The sequence below is a fragment of the Saimiri boliviensis genome, chromosome 3 (genome assembly GCF_048565385.1).
Source record: "Saimiri boliviensis isolate mSaiBol1 chromosome 3, mSaiBol1.pri, whole genome shotgun sequence".
NCBI lineage: Eukaryota > Metazoa > Chordata > Mammalia > Primates > Cebidae > Saimiri > Saimiri boliviensis.
Genome location: NC_133451.1, coordinates 751,114 through 769,536, shown reverse-complemented (window position 1 = coordinate 769,536; position 18,423 = coordinate 751,114). Strand labels below are relative to the sequence as shown.

At 55.5% G+C, this 18,423-nt stretch overlaps 1 protein-coding gene across 6 annotated transcripts in view; it reads right to left on the bottom strand.

The window, feature by feature from the left end:
* Positions 1-18,423, bottom strand: part of PCGF3 (polycomb group ring finger 3) — a 67,106-nt gene that overhangs the window by 24,041 nt on the left and 24,642 nt on the right. For 5 of the 6 annotated variants that reach the window (XM_010345155.3, XM_074395754.1, XM_039468111.2 and 2 more), the window contains exons 2-8: positions 18,307-18,343; positions 17,860-18,000; positions 15,222-15,339; positions 14,028-14,124; positions 8,633-8,688; positions 1,617-1,727; positions 526-614 (exon numbers count right to left, since the gene is read on the bottom strand). In XM_010345155.3, coding sequence (XP_010343457.1) covers positions 526-614; positions 1,617-1,727; positions 8,633-8,688; positions 14,028-14,124; positions 15,222-15,330 — 462 coding nt within the window. In that variant the 5' untranslated portion in view covers positions 15,331-15,339; positions 17,860-18,000; positions 18,307-18,343. The other variant, XM_074395753.1, reaches the window with a different exon arrangement.

Here is an 18,423-nt window from a genome sequence, read left to right as displayed (position 1 = left end):
CTTTTGTACCAGCCAGGCGTAACCGTAAGCACAGGTTCACCTGGTAATTTTATAGAAAGTAAAACAAAGGAAGAAGTCGGGAAGAAGAAAATAGCAGCCCTTGGGTGCTGGGATGTCACTGCTCCCTTCATCCCGAGGGAAGGTCTCTGGCATGCTCCCTCCCTTGGTGCTCCTGGCACTGCAGGGTAAGCACTAATACAAGAGCATCCACAAACCCCGCCCCCGGCTCCCTGGGTAAGCACTAATACAGGAGTGTCCTTGAGCCCCCCCAGCCTGCTCCTGGCTCCATGGGGGAGCACTAATACAGGAGCATCCATAAGCCCCAGCCTCGCCCAACCTGCTCACAGCTCCCTGGGCTCCCTGGGGGAGCACTAATAATACAGGGGTGTCCTTGAGCCCCCCCCACCTGCTCCCGGCTTCCTGGGTGAGCACTAATAATACAGGGGTGTCCGTGAGCCCCCCCAACCTGCTCCCAGCTCCCTGGTAGAGCACTAATAATACAGGGGTGTCCGTGAGCCCCCCCACCTGCTCGTCGCTGCGGTGGTAGTCGTTGTCCTCCTCCGGCTTCTCTTCTGCGGCCTCTTTGTTTGAACTGTCGTCTGCTTTGGTTTCACCTTTTAGTACAAACAGAACATAGTGCACCATGAAATCCAAACTGTTAAGCCATTTAAAAAAACTCTACACTGTACTCCAAATGTCATCAAAAATTCACGGTATCAGGGGACTCTGGACCCCTGGAGTGGAGTAAGACTCACAGGAAAGCTGTCTGCAAAGCATGCCCGGGTTCTCCCCAGGATGACGAACAGGTGTGTGGGTCTGTCGGTGCAGGATCGGGGAGTGCAGAAGTCAGAGACGGGGCGGCTGGAGCCAGTGTAGGACACAGACACGCACTGCACCCACCACATGGCCAGGCCCACCCAGAGCTGCTCAGTGCTGACCACATCCTTCCCTTCATTCCAAAAGCCTTCTCCTAAAAACCCAGGATTCTAACTCCACTATTAAAAGTTCCCCTCAGGTTAAAAGGTTCAGACAGGAGTGCCTGCTTCCTAGACAGGCTTCCTAACCACCCCTCAGGGCTGCACTTCCAGGACAGGCCCAGGCCTCCTCACCTCACAGCTGTGACGGATACACAGGGAGGCTAAAGGCTTCTTCAGAGTCCGTGTGCTCCATTAGGAAAAAAAATGTCCTCAAGATGCGGAAATTTGTAGAGCTATGCTCGGATTTCAACATACCATGAACTGTACACAGAAACCAACCACTATTCTGCCATTTTACAGTAAAACGAGCAGTCAAGTCTCAGGAAGTTTACCTTCCACTACTTTTTCCCCAGGCCCTCCAACCCGTGACCTTTGTCCCCCACCTCCAAGCACTCTTGGAGGCCCTTCTGCTCTCCCCTGCTGGCCTCAGCCTCCAGGACCCCCACTTGTCCCCTCCACCTACATTCCCACTAGTGCCAATAAGGAGGAGCACCTTGAACCCTAACCTCCCACACCCGCAGGTGCCCTCACTGCCTCCGGGAGCGCCTGTGGGAGGGCCTGGCAGACAGAGCCAGCTGTTTACGAAAGGCCCAGCGCAGGGATTCCCGGATGCCTGGACAGCATGCGGGGTGCACTCACCGTTCCGATGGGAATCTAAGTGCTGTTTTGCAGAGCAGGTCTCCCCCTTGATGTCTCCGGGCACCTCCATGCCCAGCTTGTGATAGAACTCCCTCTGCTTTCTCATTTCCGCTGCAGAAGATCAACACACAGGCTTTAAGCTTACACAGGAACGAATCCTACTGCACTTCTGTTCACACACATCACGAAGAGAATTGCAGATTTGCAGATTTGCAGTATCAAGTTTGAAGGCTACTAATAGGGCAGCAGCAAATGAAGACTGGGATGCTCTGAGGGCTCAGCCTGGTGGGAAGCGCAGCCCGGTACCTGCCCGCCAGCCCATGGCGGACAGACTAGAGGCCAGGAAGCCCAGATGTGGGCTGGGCATCCCCACCTCAGCAGCCACCTATGAGCATCCGGTGTCACAGAACCCACCATCACCAGGGGGGGCTTGATAAACACTCGGCAGCTCAGCGCCTCGTTGGACACCACTGCTGACCTCATGGCTGAGCCAGTGGACTGCCTGGCCGCCCACGGCTCTGAGATCAACCTGCCGCCAGGTTCTCCCCATGCTCCAGCTCCGTGGCAGACCCTGCTGGCTCAGAGGCACCCCAGGCCACCATGGAGGAACCCCCAAGAGAGCCTTGCGGCCCGACAGCCCTGGGACCATGTGTCCACAGCTTGCAGGGAGGGCTGCTCTCAGCTGTGGGCTCTGGTGCCCCCTGGTGTCTGTGGCCATAGCCACTGGCACAAATTCCAGGGAAGAGACTGGCTGGAGGCAGACAGACAGCTTCCTTCTCACTCACACCTGCCCTTAGGTCCCTCCAGCTCCAGGAGGTCCACACGCAGCCCCCAATGGCCGGACCAGGGAACGCTCTCCAAGCACAGGGGGCCCAACCCTCCAGGGATGGCCAGCAAGACGAACTTGGTAAGGGCCCTGTAAGTGTGACCTTAGGTTCACAACCAAGCGACGCAGTGAAATACGTGGTCTCAGCTCAGAAGCACACAATAGGCAGCAAAGAAAAGTGAGAACAGGGCCGGGCGCGGTGGCTCACGCCTGTAATCCCAGCACTTTGGGAGGCCGAGGCGGGTGGATCACGAGGTCAAGAGATCGAGACCATCCTGGTCAACATGGTGAAACCCCATCTCTGCTAAAAATACAAAAAATTAGCTGGGCATGGTGGCGTGTGCCTGTTATCCCTGCTACTCAGGAGGCTGAGGCAGGAGAATTGCCTGAACCCAGGAGGTGGAGGTTGCGGTGAGCCGAGATCGCGCCATTGCACTCCAGCCTGGGTAACGAGCGAAATTCCATCTCAAAAAAAAAGAAAAGTGAGAACAGAGCTGCTCACACCCGAACCTGGACATCACTCTGAAAGTACCTTGTGTGCTACATGACCAAGGAATTCTTCACCAAGCTTTTTATCCTCATGTTTGTTCTCCCTACACACCATGAGCTTGGCCAGGCCAGGGAAATACCCTGAGCAGATCCCGACCTACACAGGCGCCTCACACACACCAGCCCTGCAGGGACCATGCCCACATGAGGCCACAAGCTTGGACAGAGGGAATAACACCCCCAGAGCTTGGGCAGACAAGAGGATGCCCTGAGTGCCTGGGTAGAGAGAGGAGGGGACCCTGAGAATCTGGGTGGAGAGAGAAGGGGACTCTGAAAGCCCCTGTAGAGAGAGGATGATACCCTGAGAGCCTGGGTAGAGACAGAAGGGGACCCCAAGAGCCTAGGTAGAGAGAGGAGGGGAGCCCGGGAGCTTGGGCAGAGAGAGGATGCCCCGAGAGCCTGGGGAGAGGAATGGACCCCACAAGCCTGGGCAGAGAGAGGAGGGGACCCTGAGAGCCAAGGGAATGGGTGCGGCTGGCCTTGGGTAGATGGAGTGCTGGATGCTCACAAGGTGAAATGCTGAAATAATCTGAGAGCAGCTTGAAAGGAAACGTTTCCCGTAAATAAATGCATTCCAGCAGCCAGAACGAAGGCCTGGAAGGAAGGGTTGACAGCAGGACGCTGCCCCCATCAGTCTCCAGAAGAGCCGTGACGGGAATGTCAGAAAGGCCGCGCAGGTCAGTGCAAAGGAGAGAGCCCTGTGGACACAGGGGAGAACAACTCAGCTTCAGATGCTTGGCTCTGATTCCCGTTTCTTTTTCACCTCTAAGAATAAAAAAAGGATTAAAAATAGTGACACTCCATGTGAAGTGTACACAGGCATTGAAACATTTATTGGGGCTTGGCACGGTGGCTCACACCTGTCATCCCAACACTTTGGGAGGCCGAGGCAGGTGGATCACCTGAGGTCAGGAGTTTGCAACCACTCTGGCCAACACGGTGAAACCCCGTCTCTACTAAAAATACAAAAAAATAGCCGGACATGGTGGCGCGTGCCTGTAGTCCCAGCTACTCAGGAGGCTGAGGCAGGAGAATCGCTTGAACCCAGGAGGCAGAGGTTGCAATAGCTGATATCGTGCCACTGCACTCCAGCCTGGGCAACAAAAGCAAAACCCCGTCTCAAAAATAATAATTTTTTTTTAAATGAGCTTAATGTCTCTGGACATTGCTCTTCAGCTGCAGCAGTCCAGCCTGATTTGATGAACTCACCATTGGCGCACAGCTAACAAATCAGCCAGTTGGAAGCTTACTCTAACTAAAGCCACATCTTCATTTTACTTCCATGAAGAAATGCTGCTGTGATAAGACGTTCCGTTTAAAATTTTCAGTATCTTCTAAACACTGCTTTCCCGTGAGTGGGGAACACATGACGTGTTTAGTCTGGTGACTCCATCGCCGGCTGTTTTCTCTCGGCATAGCCAATGTCACGGATGAGGAACTTGGTGCTTTCCGTCAACAATGACAGTTCAGCGACAAAGTGATCCAGATGCCCCTGTGGCTCTGAAGCACAACCACGGGAGTCCACTTTCCCCTTCCTCGTTCTGCAGTGAAGGTGGTGCAGTGCTCATAAACACGTCCTGACAGAGTGATGGTGAGTGCCAGCGCAGCTGAGAGCTGCTCAGAGCCACAGGCCGGCAGCACATGCCTGCCGCACGCCCAGCCGCACCACAGACGGGTGCAGACAGCACAGCACCTGCGCCAGTGGGGCCGTGCTCCGGCAAGACTACGCACCAGGAAACTTCAATTCTTAAATTTTTACATCATAAAAATACTATACTTTTGATTTTTTCCAACTATTTAAAAATGTAAAGAAACATTCTTCGCTCATGGGATCCTCTCACCTTGGCCTCCCAGAGTGCTAGGGTTAAGGCACGAGACACCATGTCCGGCCCCCACGTTTCTAAAGCAAGAGGTGACAGGCACGCTCAGGATCCATGGAAAGAGGGCTGGTGAGGCAGTCAGCCCCACGGCCCTCACCAGGAACGGTGGAGCCTGGCACAGCAAAATCCATGCCACACTCACTGAGTTAAAGGAGCCCAGAGTGGGCAGAGGCTGAGAACAAACGCCTTGATTTAAATGTCATAAAGATGTTGCCTCTAAGAAAACAGGTTTCTTAAAACAACTACAAAAACAAAAAGAAATAACAAACCACTAAAAACCTAACCTCACCTCTGATCTAGCAACAAACCCCTTCCAGCAAGATGCAAAGGGAGGCATCCACTACCTCGGGGGCAGGGACAGCTCCCTGGAGGGACATCATGGAGGGCCTAGAGCCCAGCAGGGAATGGGGACAGTGTGGAAGGTCTGGAGCCCAGCAGGGGAGGGGGGACAGCGTGGAGGGGGGACAGCGTGGAGGGCCTGCCTGGATCCCAGGCGGAAGAGGTGGGGACCCCGCTGGCATCTCCTCCAAAACAGACACCTGGACTCTCACCACTGCATCCTCACAGCTAACGTGCATTTCAGGAAGAGGCCTCTGGTCTGAGAAATCAGGTTTACCACTGTCTGCACCACACAGAAAACCAAACAAATTGCAGGTGGCCTCCATCAAGAAAACAGGTGCACAGCTAGGAGTTTTAAAGTTAGAACCCTCCTTCTAAAGAGCCACAAATGACTGAAAGCTCGAGAAACAAGAACATCGACTAGACAGAAAAGGTGGGGCCAGAGAGAGGAGCCGTTCAGGGAGGACGGCGGGGGCGCCGCGCCCTGTGAATCTGGAGCACTCCGGAACCTGCGCCTCTCAACGACTTCAGTGTGGAGTGGAGCTGCCAGCGTCCCGCCAGACAGGAGCGCGCTAAGGCGTATGTGAGCGCGTGGCCTGCTCCCGGCTGGACGCGGTGTGCTGCGCAAGCTGAAGTTCCACAGGAAGGCGCCACCATGCACGGGCCTGCTGGCCTGCAGACGCCACTGCCTCTGGGAGGAGCCTGGGCCCTCGGGCAAAGCGGCAGGGCCGCCCCAACACCCCCATCCTGGACACAGGGACCACCCGAGCACAGGGCATGTGGAGGGCTGGGAGCCAGTGTGAAGACGTGCCCGCTGGCCTCATGGAGAACACACAAGCAAATCCGACTGCAGGGGCCGCGGAGGCAGGGAAACCAGCTTGCTGTTTCAGACACAAATGAAGGAACAATTACATTTTTCCAGCCCTTCCTACACAAAATGGACCAAACAGCAAAGTGTGTCTTTCTGGAAGCACCCCAACCACAAATGAAGCGCACGCAGACCTCAGCACACATCCTCCTCAGTGGTGGACGCCTGCCCTGACGGACGCGCAGCAGCCGGCTTGCCAAAAACACAGCTGGAATGCCAGCAGGGTCCAGTGCCGCAGGGCAACCCAGGACAATGGGGGCAGAGGCAGGAGGGAACCCTATGGAGGCCCATGAGTCAGCGGCTTTCTCTGGATCTGACTGGAATAAACAAAAACAGGCTGTGCACAGGGGCTTGCACCTGGGATCCCAGCACTCTCGGAGGCCAAGGCAGAAGGATTGCTTGAGTCCAGGAGTTCCAGACCAGCCTGGGCAACACAGCAAATCCCTATTCCTACAAAAGATTAGCCGGCTATGGGGGTGCTTGCCTGTAGTTCCAGCTACCTGGTAGGCTGAAGTGGAAGAATCACTTCGGCCTGGGAAGTTGAGGCTGGTGAGCTGTGACAGCACCACTGCACCCCAGCCTGGTGACAGAGACCCTTTTCCTGTCTCAAAACAAAAAAACAAAAAGCACAGCATTTATGAGACAACTAGAAATGTCAACACTGAGTGGCTATTTGGTATTAAGGGGTCTCCACTATTTTCCTACACATTATGAAGGTATTGTGGTTATGAGCTTTAAGAAGAACCTTTATCTTTTGGGGGTATACACTGCAGCCTTTTAAACTTCCAGATAAAAGGCCACAGGGTGAGGCTGCGGGAGCAGCAGGTGCAGCAAGACTGGCCATGCCTGGAAACTGCTGGCGGGGGTCACAAAAACTTGGGGTTCCTGTCTCAATCCCACCACTTCTACATGTCTGAAACACTCCATTGCAAACTTTTTTTTTTTTTTTTTTTTGGAGAGATGGAGTCTCACTCTGTGGCCAGGCTGGAGTGCTGTGGCACGATCTAGGCTCATGACAACCTCCGTTCCGCCTCCCAGGTTCAAGCAATTCTCCTGCCTCCGCCTCCAGAGTAGCTGGGATTACAGGCATGCACCACCACGCCTGGCTAATTTTTGTATTTTTAGTATAGACGGGGTTTCACTATGTTGGCCAGGCTGGTCTCGGTCTCTTGACCTCGTGATCCGTCCACCTCAGCCTCCCGAAGTGCTGCAATTACAACAGGCGTGAGCCGCGCCCGGCCACCAGCCACAAGCAGCTCTTAAGTTGTCAGCATTTTATTCCAATGTGTCCTTTGCCTTTTCCCAAGACTCAAATAACTTTCAGTTATTAAAAGGCTAATTGTTTCTATCTACATTTACTCAGGAATCTAAATTCCTCCTGCATGAATGAATTCTGTGAGTAGGAAAACAAGCTTCTAACAGTATTATTCTCTGGGTCATGCATTACAGGCTGGATACGATTTCCACAGATCTAGCATATTCAGTTGCATTTTGAATTCTAACCCTCTTCTGAGATACAGTGAGAACCAGCCCAAGTGGATTCTTAGCTTCTCCATCTGCCTCTGAAAGGTCTGATCAGCAGAATGCCAGGCCAGCCCACCTGGTGCTGACCCAGCCCCTCCCCAGCTCCTCGTTCCTGGTCACCAGCGGAGGGCCACCACCACCACCACCACCACCACCACGAGAGCACCAGGAGCTGGGCGGCTTTGAGCAGAGCGATTCCTAAGCAACTGATTTCCACTTTCAGGATACTGTACTAGTTGGTATTTCTTTGAATTCTAAATGAAATGTGACTTTACAGTGAAGGTTTTTTTTTTTTTTTTTTAAGAGACAGGGTCTCGCTATATTGCCCAGGCTGGAGTGATCGCGCCTATTCACAGGCGCGATCCCACTACTGATCAGCACAGGAGTTTTGACGTGCTCCGTTTCTGACCTGGGTCAGTTCACCCTTCCTCCTTAGGCCACCTGGTGGTCCCCCGCTCCTGGGAGCTCACCATATCGATGCCGATCTTAGTACTGACACCCAATCAGCCTAGTGCACTACAGCCCAGAACTCCTGGGCTCAAGCAATCCTCCCACCTCAGCCTCCCAAGTAGCTGGGACTATAGGCACTCACCACTGTGCCGGCTACGGTGAAGTTTTTCTAGGAACACCACCAGCTGGCATGCCTTAGAGAGGCTACAGCTGCTCCTCTGGTGTTGGGGAGGCTGCCGCCGTGGGATGGGGGGGGCTGGCACAGGAGGTAGGGCCCAGGAAGAACCTCCTTCCCGGTCACTAGCGGGCTCTGGGAGCTGCATTGAGCCAGGGGATCCCATGCACTAAACATGCAATCGATACTTGCTGCAGGAATAAAGAGAAGGGGTTGAAAAAGCCGTCTGCACGTCTTAGACAGACAAAAGAAGAAAGCAGCCAAGGAGATGCAGATGGCTGAGAAGACCGGAGATTTGGCCAAAAGGAAAGGGGCCTTCCATCCGAGAACCAAACTTCCTGGAGAGCAGGGGCTGCCTAGGCCAGGCTGCGACCTCAGGGAACAGGGAGACAGTCAGACACTCACCTTCTTGAAGGCCTGGTACCAATTTGTAAACAATGTCTTGCATGGTTCTGTCATGACTGGCAAAAGAACAGAAAGGTGAAGTTAGCTAGAAATGTGAATTCTACAACTTCTGTACATTTTCCATTTAACAGTATCAAATTTCAGAATCACAAGCCTGGGGCTTTGCTGGAGTTTTACTTCCAGTTTACAAATGAAAAAATGTTTGTGTCTTCAGAAGTTCTGCATGACTTCAATTAATGCTTCATTTAATTTGGGCTCCAGCTGCTTATGAACATTTCAAATGACAGATAAGGTTACTCTGGGAACCCGTGCCCCTGTCTGCCAGACACCCCACGTTCCCCGCATCCCATGTGCTTAGGGGACACCGTCCCAGCAGACACCCAGGTTCCCCGTGTCTCATGCACTCAGGGTACACTTTGACTGTGACATCCCAGGTTCCCTGAGTCCTGTATTCGCAGGAGGCACCAACCCAGCAGACACCCCAGGTTCCCTGAGTCTCATATGCTCAGGGGACACCATCCCAGCAGACACCTCAGGTTCCCCACATCCCGTACACTCAGGGGGACACTGTCCCTGTGACACCCCAGGTTCCCTACGTCCTATGCACTCAGGTGACACTGTCCCTGTGACACCCCCACGTTTCCCGCCATGCACTTGGGGGACACTGTCCCTGTGACACTCCAGGTTCCCTGCATCCCGTGCACTCAGGGGACACTGTCCCTGTGACACTCCACGTTCCCCGCGTCCCGTGCACTCAGGGGACACTGTCCCTGTGACACCCCCACGTTCCCCGCCATGCACTTGGGGGACACTGTCCCTGTGACACTCCAGGTTCCCTGCATCCCGTGCACTCAGGGGACACTGTCCCTGTGACACTCCACGTTCCCCGCGTCCCGTGCACTCAGGGGACACTGTCCCTGTGACACCCCCACGTTCCCCGCCATGCACTCAGGGACACTGTCCCTGTGACACCCTAGGTTCCCTGCATCCTGTACACTCAGGTGACACTGTCCCTGTGACACCCCCACGTTCCCCGCCGTGCACTTGGGGACACTGTCCCTGTGACGCTCCAGGTTCCCCTTGTCCTATGCACTCAGGGGACACTGTCCCTGTGACACTCCACATTCCCTGCATCCCGTGCACTCAGGGGACACTGTCCCTGTGACACTCTAGGTTCCCCGCGTCCCGCGCACTCAGGGGACACCATCCCTGTGACACCCCTGCGTTCCCTGCCATGCACTCGGGGATACCGTCCCTGTGACGCTCCAGGTTCCCTGCGTCCCATGCGCTCAGGGGACACTGTCTGTGCCCCTCCCACTGAATGCTTCCTGGGGCCTCCTGGTCTTTGTGGGATTTCCACTGACCAGAGACTTTTCTAGAATGTTTCCAAATAACGTAAAGAAAAGTCGGCCACGCACAGTGGCTCACGCCTGTAATCCCAGCACTTTGGGAGTCTGAGGCGGGCAGATCATGAGGTCAGGAGATGCAGACCATCCTGGCTAACATGGTGAAATCCCGTCTCTACTAAAAATGCAAAAAATTAGCCAGGCATGGTGGTATGCGCTTGTAATCCCAGCTACTCGGGAGGCTAAGGCAGGGGAATTGCTTAAACCCAGGAGGCGGAGGTTGCGGTGAGCCAGGATGGCACCACTGCACTCCAGCCTGAGCAACAAGAGCGAGACTCTGACCCCTCCACCCCCTAAAACAAGTCTGTAAGATGAGGCCCTTCCTGTGATCTTTATCATCTATCCATCGAGGCTTTCCGAAAAGATCACATAAGCATGATATTTAAAATACAGTTCCCACTTCGGTATGCTATTCTTTTTTTCTTCTTTTTCGAGACAGGGTCTCCTTCTGTCACTCAGGCTGGAGTGCAGTGGTACGATCTTGGCTCACTGTAACCTCTGCCTATTGGGCTCAAGTGATCCTCCCACCTCTACCTCCTGAGTAGTTGAGACCACAGACGCTGCCACGACATCCAGCTAATTTTTAATTTTTTTTTTTTTTTTTTGTACATACGTGAGGTTTTGCCACGTTGCCCAGAATGGTTTCAAATTCCTGGGCTCAAGTGATTCATCCACCTGGGCCTTCCAAAGTGTCAGAAATCCAGGTGTGAGCCACTGAGCCCAGCTGAGTATGCTATTTTTTGTTTTGTCTTAGACGGAGTCTCGCTCTGTTGCCCAGGCTGAAGTGCAGTGGTGTGATCTTGGCTCAATGCAACCTCTACCTCCTAGGTTCAATCGATTCTCATGCCTCAACCTCCCAAGTAGCTGAGATTACAGGCGCACACCACCACGTCCAGCTAATTTTTGTATTTTTAGTAGAGATGGGTTTTTACCATGTAAAACCAGTTGGCCAGGCTGGTCTTGAACTCCTGACCTCAGGTCATCCGCTCGCCTCAGCCTCCCAATGTGCTGGGATTACAGGTGTGACCCACCGCTCCTGGCCAGTATATATATATATATATGGTTTTTTTTTTTTGAGATAAGAGTTTTGCTCTAGTTGCCCAGACTGCAGTGCAATGGCATGATCTCGGCTCACTGCAACCTCTGCCTCCCAGGTTCAAGCGATTCCCCTGCCTCAGCCTCCTGAACAGCTGGGATTTTACAGGCATGTGCCACCATGCTCAGTTAATTTCGTATTTTTAGTGGAAATGGATTTCTCCACGTTGGTCAGGCTGGTTTCAAACTCTCGACCTTAGGTGATCTGCTGGCCTGGCTTCCCAAAGTGCTGGGATTACAGGTGTGAGCCACCACGACTGGCCACTATTTTAAAACAAAAACTGCAATTATGGGCCAGGAGTGGCGGGTCACGCCTACAATACCTCACTTTAGAGGCCAAGGCAGGAGTATTGCTTGAGTGTAGAAGGTTGGGGCTACAGTGAGCTGGGACTGTGCCATTGCACGCCGGCCTGGGTTGACAGAGCAAGACCCAGTTTCTTAAAAAAAAAAAACAAAAAAAACTGTTTTCCTTTGTTGAGTAAAAAGTGCTAAGAAATTTCTTAACTTTCAAATGGATTTAAATTCTAAACATCATTCTTTAAAAAGAAAATCATATGTGCCAGATTAGTAATCTCCAAATAACTGAGGGGACCAGTAGCCGCTCACGGGTCCAGTCATGCCACAGGCTGTGGTGACCAAGTCCTGCCAGATACCGCTCCATTTCCAGGAAGGACCATGAGTTCCCACAGCCACCAGGCTCAGAGTCTCTGCCAGCCCCAGCCTGTGGAGTGGCGACAAGCAGGCCTTGGCCTCAGCCCACGCAGGCAGGCACATCTCCCCTCACAACAAGCACGCGGTATCTGGGTGCTACACAGACATGCCACGGGCTCTGCAGTCCTCGGCGCCCACGCCACCCACACCGGCCTTCTCTAAAGCGCGTCTGATCCCTGAGGAGAAGATGCTGTGCCTCTAGGACCTGGGTGACCACAGCCAGGCTTCACCCACAGCAGGACCCACAGGGCCCTACGTTAGGGGCTGCTCAGAGCCACTCCATGCCCTGAGAGCCGCCAGGACTCCATGGGGCCTCATCCCAGGGGCACTGTGAGCTGCAGACACACACCACAGGGGTTCGACCAAGGGGCGAGCACACACACTGGCCCAGGGTAGGAAGCTGGAGAATATGGACCAAGCTGTACTGTCAGTGGTGGGCAGACGTGGGCAGCCTGAGGGAGGGCGTCTTGACCCTGCATTTGTTAACTGTGGCTGCCGCTCCTCCACGAGGCTTTGAGCTGCTGGTGTGCCACTTCAGACTCTGCATGCAACTTTAAAAGGGAGAACCAAGGCTGGGCGCAGTGGCTCATGCCTGGAATCCCAGCACCGTGGAAGGCTGAGGCGGGCGGATCACCTGAGATCAGGAGTTTGAGACCAGCCTGGCCACCATGGGGAAACCCCGTCTCTACTAAAAATATAAAAATTTGCTGGGCATGGTGGCGGGTGCCTGTAATCCCAGCTACTCAGGAGGCTGAGGCAGGTGAATTGCTTGAACCCAGGAGGCTTGTGAGGTTGCAGTGAGCTGAGATTGTATCACTGCACTCCAGCCTGGGCAACAAGAGCAAAACTCCGTCTCAAAATAAATAAATTAATTAATTAAAATAAAAGGAAAAAAACACATCTGCCTTTCCTTCTTCAAAATTTGTCTTCAGAATTCTCTCTTCTACCCTCTGTGGTATGAGGAGCCTTTCCCTTCCTTTGGACTGACCCTCAAATCTGTGTGAGAACCACATGCTCCACCTGGCTGGCCCCTTGGCCTCCTACTGACACCCAGGCCAGAGCTGCCCTCTCCAGAAACAGTGGCTGGCCCAGGGGTGAGTCCACGTACTGTGGCCTGGGAATGCCCACACTCACACAGACTCCTGGGGGCACTCATCCATCCACAGTACTGTGGCCTGGGACACCCATACTCACACAGATGCCCGGGAGCACTCACCTATGTACTGTGGCCTGGGAACACCCACACTCACACAGATGCCCGGGAGCACTCACCTATGTACTGTGGCCTGGGAACACCCACACTCACAAGGACACCTAGAGGTACTCATCCATCCACAGTACTGTGACCTGGGAACACCCACACTCACACAGATGCCTGGGAGCACTCACCCACATACTGTGGCCTGGGAACACCCACACTTATACAGACACCTGGGGACACTCAGCCACTACGGTGGCCTGGGAACACCCACACTCACACAGACGCCTGGGGGCACTCAGCCACGTATGGTGGCCTGGGAACGCCCACACTCACATGGACATCTGGGGCACTCACCCATGTACTGTGGCCTGGGAATACCCACACTCACACGGACACCTGGAGACACCCATGTACTGTGGCCTGGAATGCCCACATTCACATGGACACCTGGGGGCACATCCACAAACTATGGCCTGGAACACCCACACTCAACATGGACGCCTGGGGGCACTCAGCCATGTACTGTAGCCTGGAACACCCACACTCACATGGACACCCAGGGCACTCACCCACATCCTGTGGCCTGGAACACCCACACTCACATGGACACCTAGGGGCACTCAACCATGTACTGTGGCCTGGAACACCCACACTCACATGGACACCTGGGGCGCTCACCCACATCCTGTGACCTGGAACACCCACACTCACATGGACACCTGGGGGCACTCAGCCACGTACTATGGCCTGGAACACCCACACTCACACGGACACCTGGGGCGCTCACCTATGTACTGTGGCCTGGAACACCCATACTTACACGGACACCTGGGGCGCTCACCCGCATCCTGTGGCCTGGAACACCCACACTCACACGGACACCTGGGGCGCTCACCCACATCCTGTGGCCTGGAATACCCACACTCACATGGACAGCCAGGGCGCTCACCTATGTACTGTGGCCTGGAACACCCACACTCACCCGATGTATTGCAGCGGGTGGCTCTGGTGGATCACGATCCTGCAGGTGGGGCAGGTGTTGTTCTCCTCCAGGTACTTTACCAGGCAGCTCCTGCAGACTGTCATCAAAGCACAGGTTGTTACGAAAGTCCAGAGCCAGGGTGCCCACCCCCCCCATGTGCTCGGCTGAACGTGGCGTCTCTGAGCCCATTTCGTGAAGACGCTTGCTGCGGTCCTCCTTGTGGCTCTTGGCTTCTGAAAGGAAATGTCTTGCCATTCAGGTCTCAGGAGCAACGAGACAATTTTAACCACCCAGTCAAGGGGCTTCCTCAAAGAGGCAGGGTTAGGAATTACAAGTGGGAAGAAAAACTTAGAATGGGGAGATGAAGGTCAAAGGTGAGAGAGCTGTGGGTCATCAGAACATGGGCCAATACTGAGAATTTCACAATCCTGTATCCTAAAAGATCACAGCATCTTCTAGGTACAACCAGTAAAATCAAATGAAAATAACCTAACATAAAATATGCTCACCAATATCTAAAAATACAATTAATGTTAAAGTCAAAATTCTATTAAATTGGCAAATATTTTATTTTCCAAAGTGAGAAATACACAAATGTCACTTACGTTACAAGTGCTCACTGCATTTTAAAGATCCTCTTTAAACAAAATGTTCCTCAGCTATCAAGAGACACACACAGTGGTCGTCCACACCACCAGGGCCACCAGCCACGGGCCTCACGTTAGCACAAGAACCGAGCCTCAGCCTGACTGATGATGCCTGCTGACCAGCTGCAGCCACAGTTAGAGAGAGACACCCAGGCCCAGCCCAGTCCAGCGTCCTCTAACACCAAAGCACAGGCTCAGCAGGTGTGAGGAATGCACATCAGGTGTAGGGAACATGCTGGCAGATTCCTCTCTGAAGAATTTAAGGAACTCCTTTGGAGACTCAGACACCGCCAGCAGTGAGTGCGTAACACAGCTACTGACTTTGACGCTCGCTCTAAGTAAGGCCTCATCTGCTCTGAAACCACCCACGGGACCTTTAACGTGAAACGCCTTTTCTGACTTATCCTCAGATCATCTCTGCTCCTGGTCCTGGGTCCTGCTGCTGTCTGGGCTTGAGCTAAAGGCTTGTGGTAAAGCAAAAGCCAAAGTTCTGAGGAGCACATGGCTGGGAAGGCCCACCCTCCCGGGTGGCCCGCGGGGCACCTACAGGTATGCAGACACTCGGTCACCGTGGTGGCGTCGATGAGGTACCCACTGCACAGGCGGCAGGTGATGTGGGCGTTGATGTCCCACAGCTTGATCTTCCTGGTCAACATCTTTGGCTTCTGCAAGAGAAAATGCCGTTAATTAACACCTGAAACTCTTCGTCAGCTCAGTTCTGACGGCCCGCCAGGGAGGATGGTGCGAGCCACGCCTGGATGGCAGGACCTCAGGCTCACGAGGTCTCAGGCTCCCACGTGCAGGGCACGGTCAGCAATCGCTGTCCAGTGTCTGTGTGCACTGGGACGAGCCCACCTCTTCAAAGCTTCTCTCTGCGCCCGACACTGCCTCCTCTCCTGCAGCGAGGACAGAGGAGTGTCCATAAAGCTGCAGACAGGCAGGGTGGGGGCGGGGCAGGTGGGTGTCTGTCCTCTGTGAAAGCGGAGGGAGCAGGAAGAGTGCGCCAGGGCAGAGCTGCCAGATGTGATGGGAATGGGCAGGCTCTGGGCACCAGAAGCCTCCAGGTTATCACAGTGAGGCCCTGGGGCCCAGTTTAGAGTCGGGGGGCGGGGGGGGTGCCGTGCCCCTCCCTCCCCGCTTACTTCCAGGGCCAGTGCGGCTCCATGGTGTCTTCTGAGGCTATGACTCCCAGAGCCTGAGGCGGCGCCGGGCAGGGGCTGCATCCACCAGGCCCCTCCCTACCCTTGCAGGGCAGGCACAAGGCCAGGCCTCAGCAGGTGGCGGAGACACTACACTGAGAGCTGCTGCAGCTGCTCCCCTCCCACCAGGCCTGCGCCATAGGGGAGGTGACCCCCCATGTCACCACACCCTGGGCAGAGCCTGATTTGCTCCTGTGCTCAAGGCAGAAGAGCAAGGCCGAGGCGTGGAGGGCGGGGTGGGACTCAGCCTGCCCACAGCACACCCTGATACTAGGAGTTCCCTCCCCACACCTTTCCCCAGGACAGCAGCAGGTGTGTGTTCCTCAGTGGGCATGGAAAACCGAGACCCAACTGCTGTATTCTCGACGCCACTTCCGCCATCACCGCCACCAACAAGCCCAGCTGGAGCTCTGCTGAGTCGGACACCACCTGCCACAGGTGCGCCTAAGGGTTCAATTGCCCTCCCTCCCATGCAGTAGCCGAGAGCTGGCTCATCCAGGGGCCACGGGTCTGGGGGTGAGGCCTGTCCCACTTAGCCACCACCTTCACGCCTGCTGTCCCCACCTGGTCATGGAGACTTCCAAAGTCAAATCTTCCCCTCCTCCTCCCTATGGGGCTGTGGGGTTTGGGGGCCCTGATGTGCACTGAGGTCATGGGAGCCTGCCTGGGAGGGGAGGGGAGGGAAGGGAAGGGGAGAGAAAGGGAAGGGGAGGAGGAGGGAGGGGAAGGGCAGGTGGAGGGAAAGGGAGGGGAAGTTGAGGGGGAGGGGAAGTGGAGGAGGGAAGGGGAAGGAGAAGAAAAGGGGGAAGGGGAAGGAGGGGGAAGGGGAGACGGGGGTGAGATCGAGGGAATGGAGAGCGCGGGGAGATGGGGAGGAGGAGACAGAGGGGGGAGACGGGGAGGGGGGAGATGGGGAGGAGGGAGAAGGGGAGGGAGAGAAGGGGAGGGGGAGAAGGGGGGAAGGGAGGGGGAGGGGGAGAGGGGAGGGAGGAGGAAAGGGGAGAAGGAGGGAGGAGAAGGACGGGAAGGGAAGTGGAGGGGGGAAGAAGGGATGGGAATGGGGGAGGGGGAAGGAGAAGAGGAGGGGAAGGAGAGGGGGAGGAGAGAAGGGGAAAGGAAGGGAAGGAGGGGGGAGGGGAGGAGGGAAGGAGAAGGGGAGGGGGAGGGAAGAGGGAGAGGGGGAGGGGCAGGGGAAGGGGAGGGGAGAGGGAGGGGCAGGAGAGAGGGAGGGGCAGGAGAGGGGAAGGGGAAGGGCAGGAGAGGGGAAGGGGAAGGGGAGGAGAGGGGAAGGGGAAGGGGAAGGGGAAGGGGAGGAGAGCAGGAGGGGGAAAGAGGGGGAAGAGGAAGGGAAGAGAGGGAAGAGGGAGAGAGGGGGGAAGGGGGGAGAGGGAGAGGGGGGAAGGGGAGGAGAGCAGAGAGGAGGAGGAGGGGGAGGAGAGCAGGGAGGAGGAGAGGGGAATCCCCCATGCCCTTGAAGACCATGCCCACCCAGTCAGGGGGGGGCCCCACCCTTCTCCCCTGAGGACCACCCCCACCCAGGAGGGGAGCCCCACCCTGCACCCCAAGGACCACACCAACCTGGGCAGGGGGAGCACCATCCTACACTCCTGATGACCACACTCACCCAAGAGGAGATAGGGAGCTGCACCCTGCACCCCTGAGGACCTCCCTGCAGGGTGCTAGTGGAGGGCCTCAACTCACTGGGCAGTGGCCCTATGCTCAGTCCCCAGGCAGCACAGCTCCTCCACGACCTCCACCTGGGGAGTGCCCAGGTGAACCAACGATGGAAGGAGACCACCCCTCTGCGCCCCATGCTGTGTCGAGGCCTCGGCCCCCACAGCTGGCTGGACCTTGCACTCTCAGAGGAGGGGCCAGGAAAATCAGCAGTGAGCCGTGGGCGCCGCACTGTGTCCCAAACTGCCAGCTGCTCGTGATCGCCCACCCTCCCCAACCAGCAGACCCCAGGTGGGAGGGCTCGGGCCTCACCTCCGCTAGACGTCCGCGTGTCCGCCCCTCTGCCGGGGCATGGAGGCTTCAGGCTAGCACTCCCACGCGATGCTGCCTCCCAGCTTGGCTCTCGGGCTCACCTCTGCACCTTCCTTCCGGCCCTGGCTCCTTTTCCATTTTCTAGCACAGAGACAGCACCTGTTACTTCACTTCCCACCATGGATGCCACAACCTCGCTGTTGCTGCTACAACTTGCAACCAAGACCTACCCAGCACAGGATGGAGTATAGTCACTCAGAGTTACTGGCCAGGAGAAAAGCTAAGGAGGCAGTCACAGCCCCAGCCTGTCCTCAGAGCCTTCGTTTTAGAGGCGCTGCGAGGAATGGCCGCTTGCTACAGTGACCACACACATACAAAGTGTTGTCTCTGCAAGGTCGGGCAGTTCATGGCACGGAAAAAGGAGGTAAGTTGGCTTATGGGTATTACCTGAGCACGATACTCGGTCCCTGCTACATCGTGAAGCCTGCAGAGAAAAAGCACAATAGGGTGTTACCCAGGGGCCAAAGATGGACGTCCCCCACCCTACCCGCGGTGCCAAGCCTG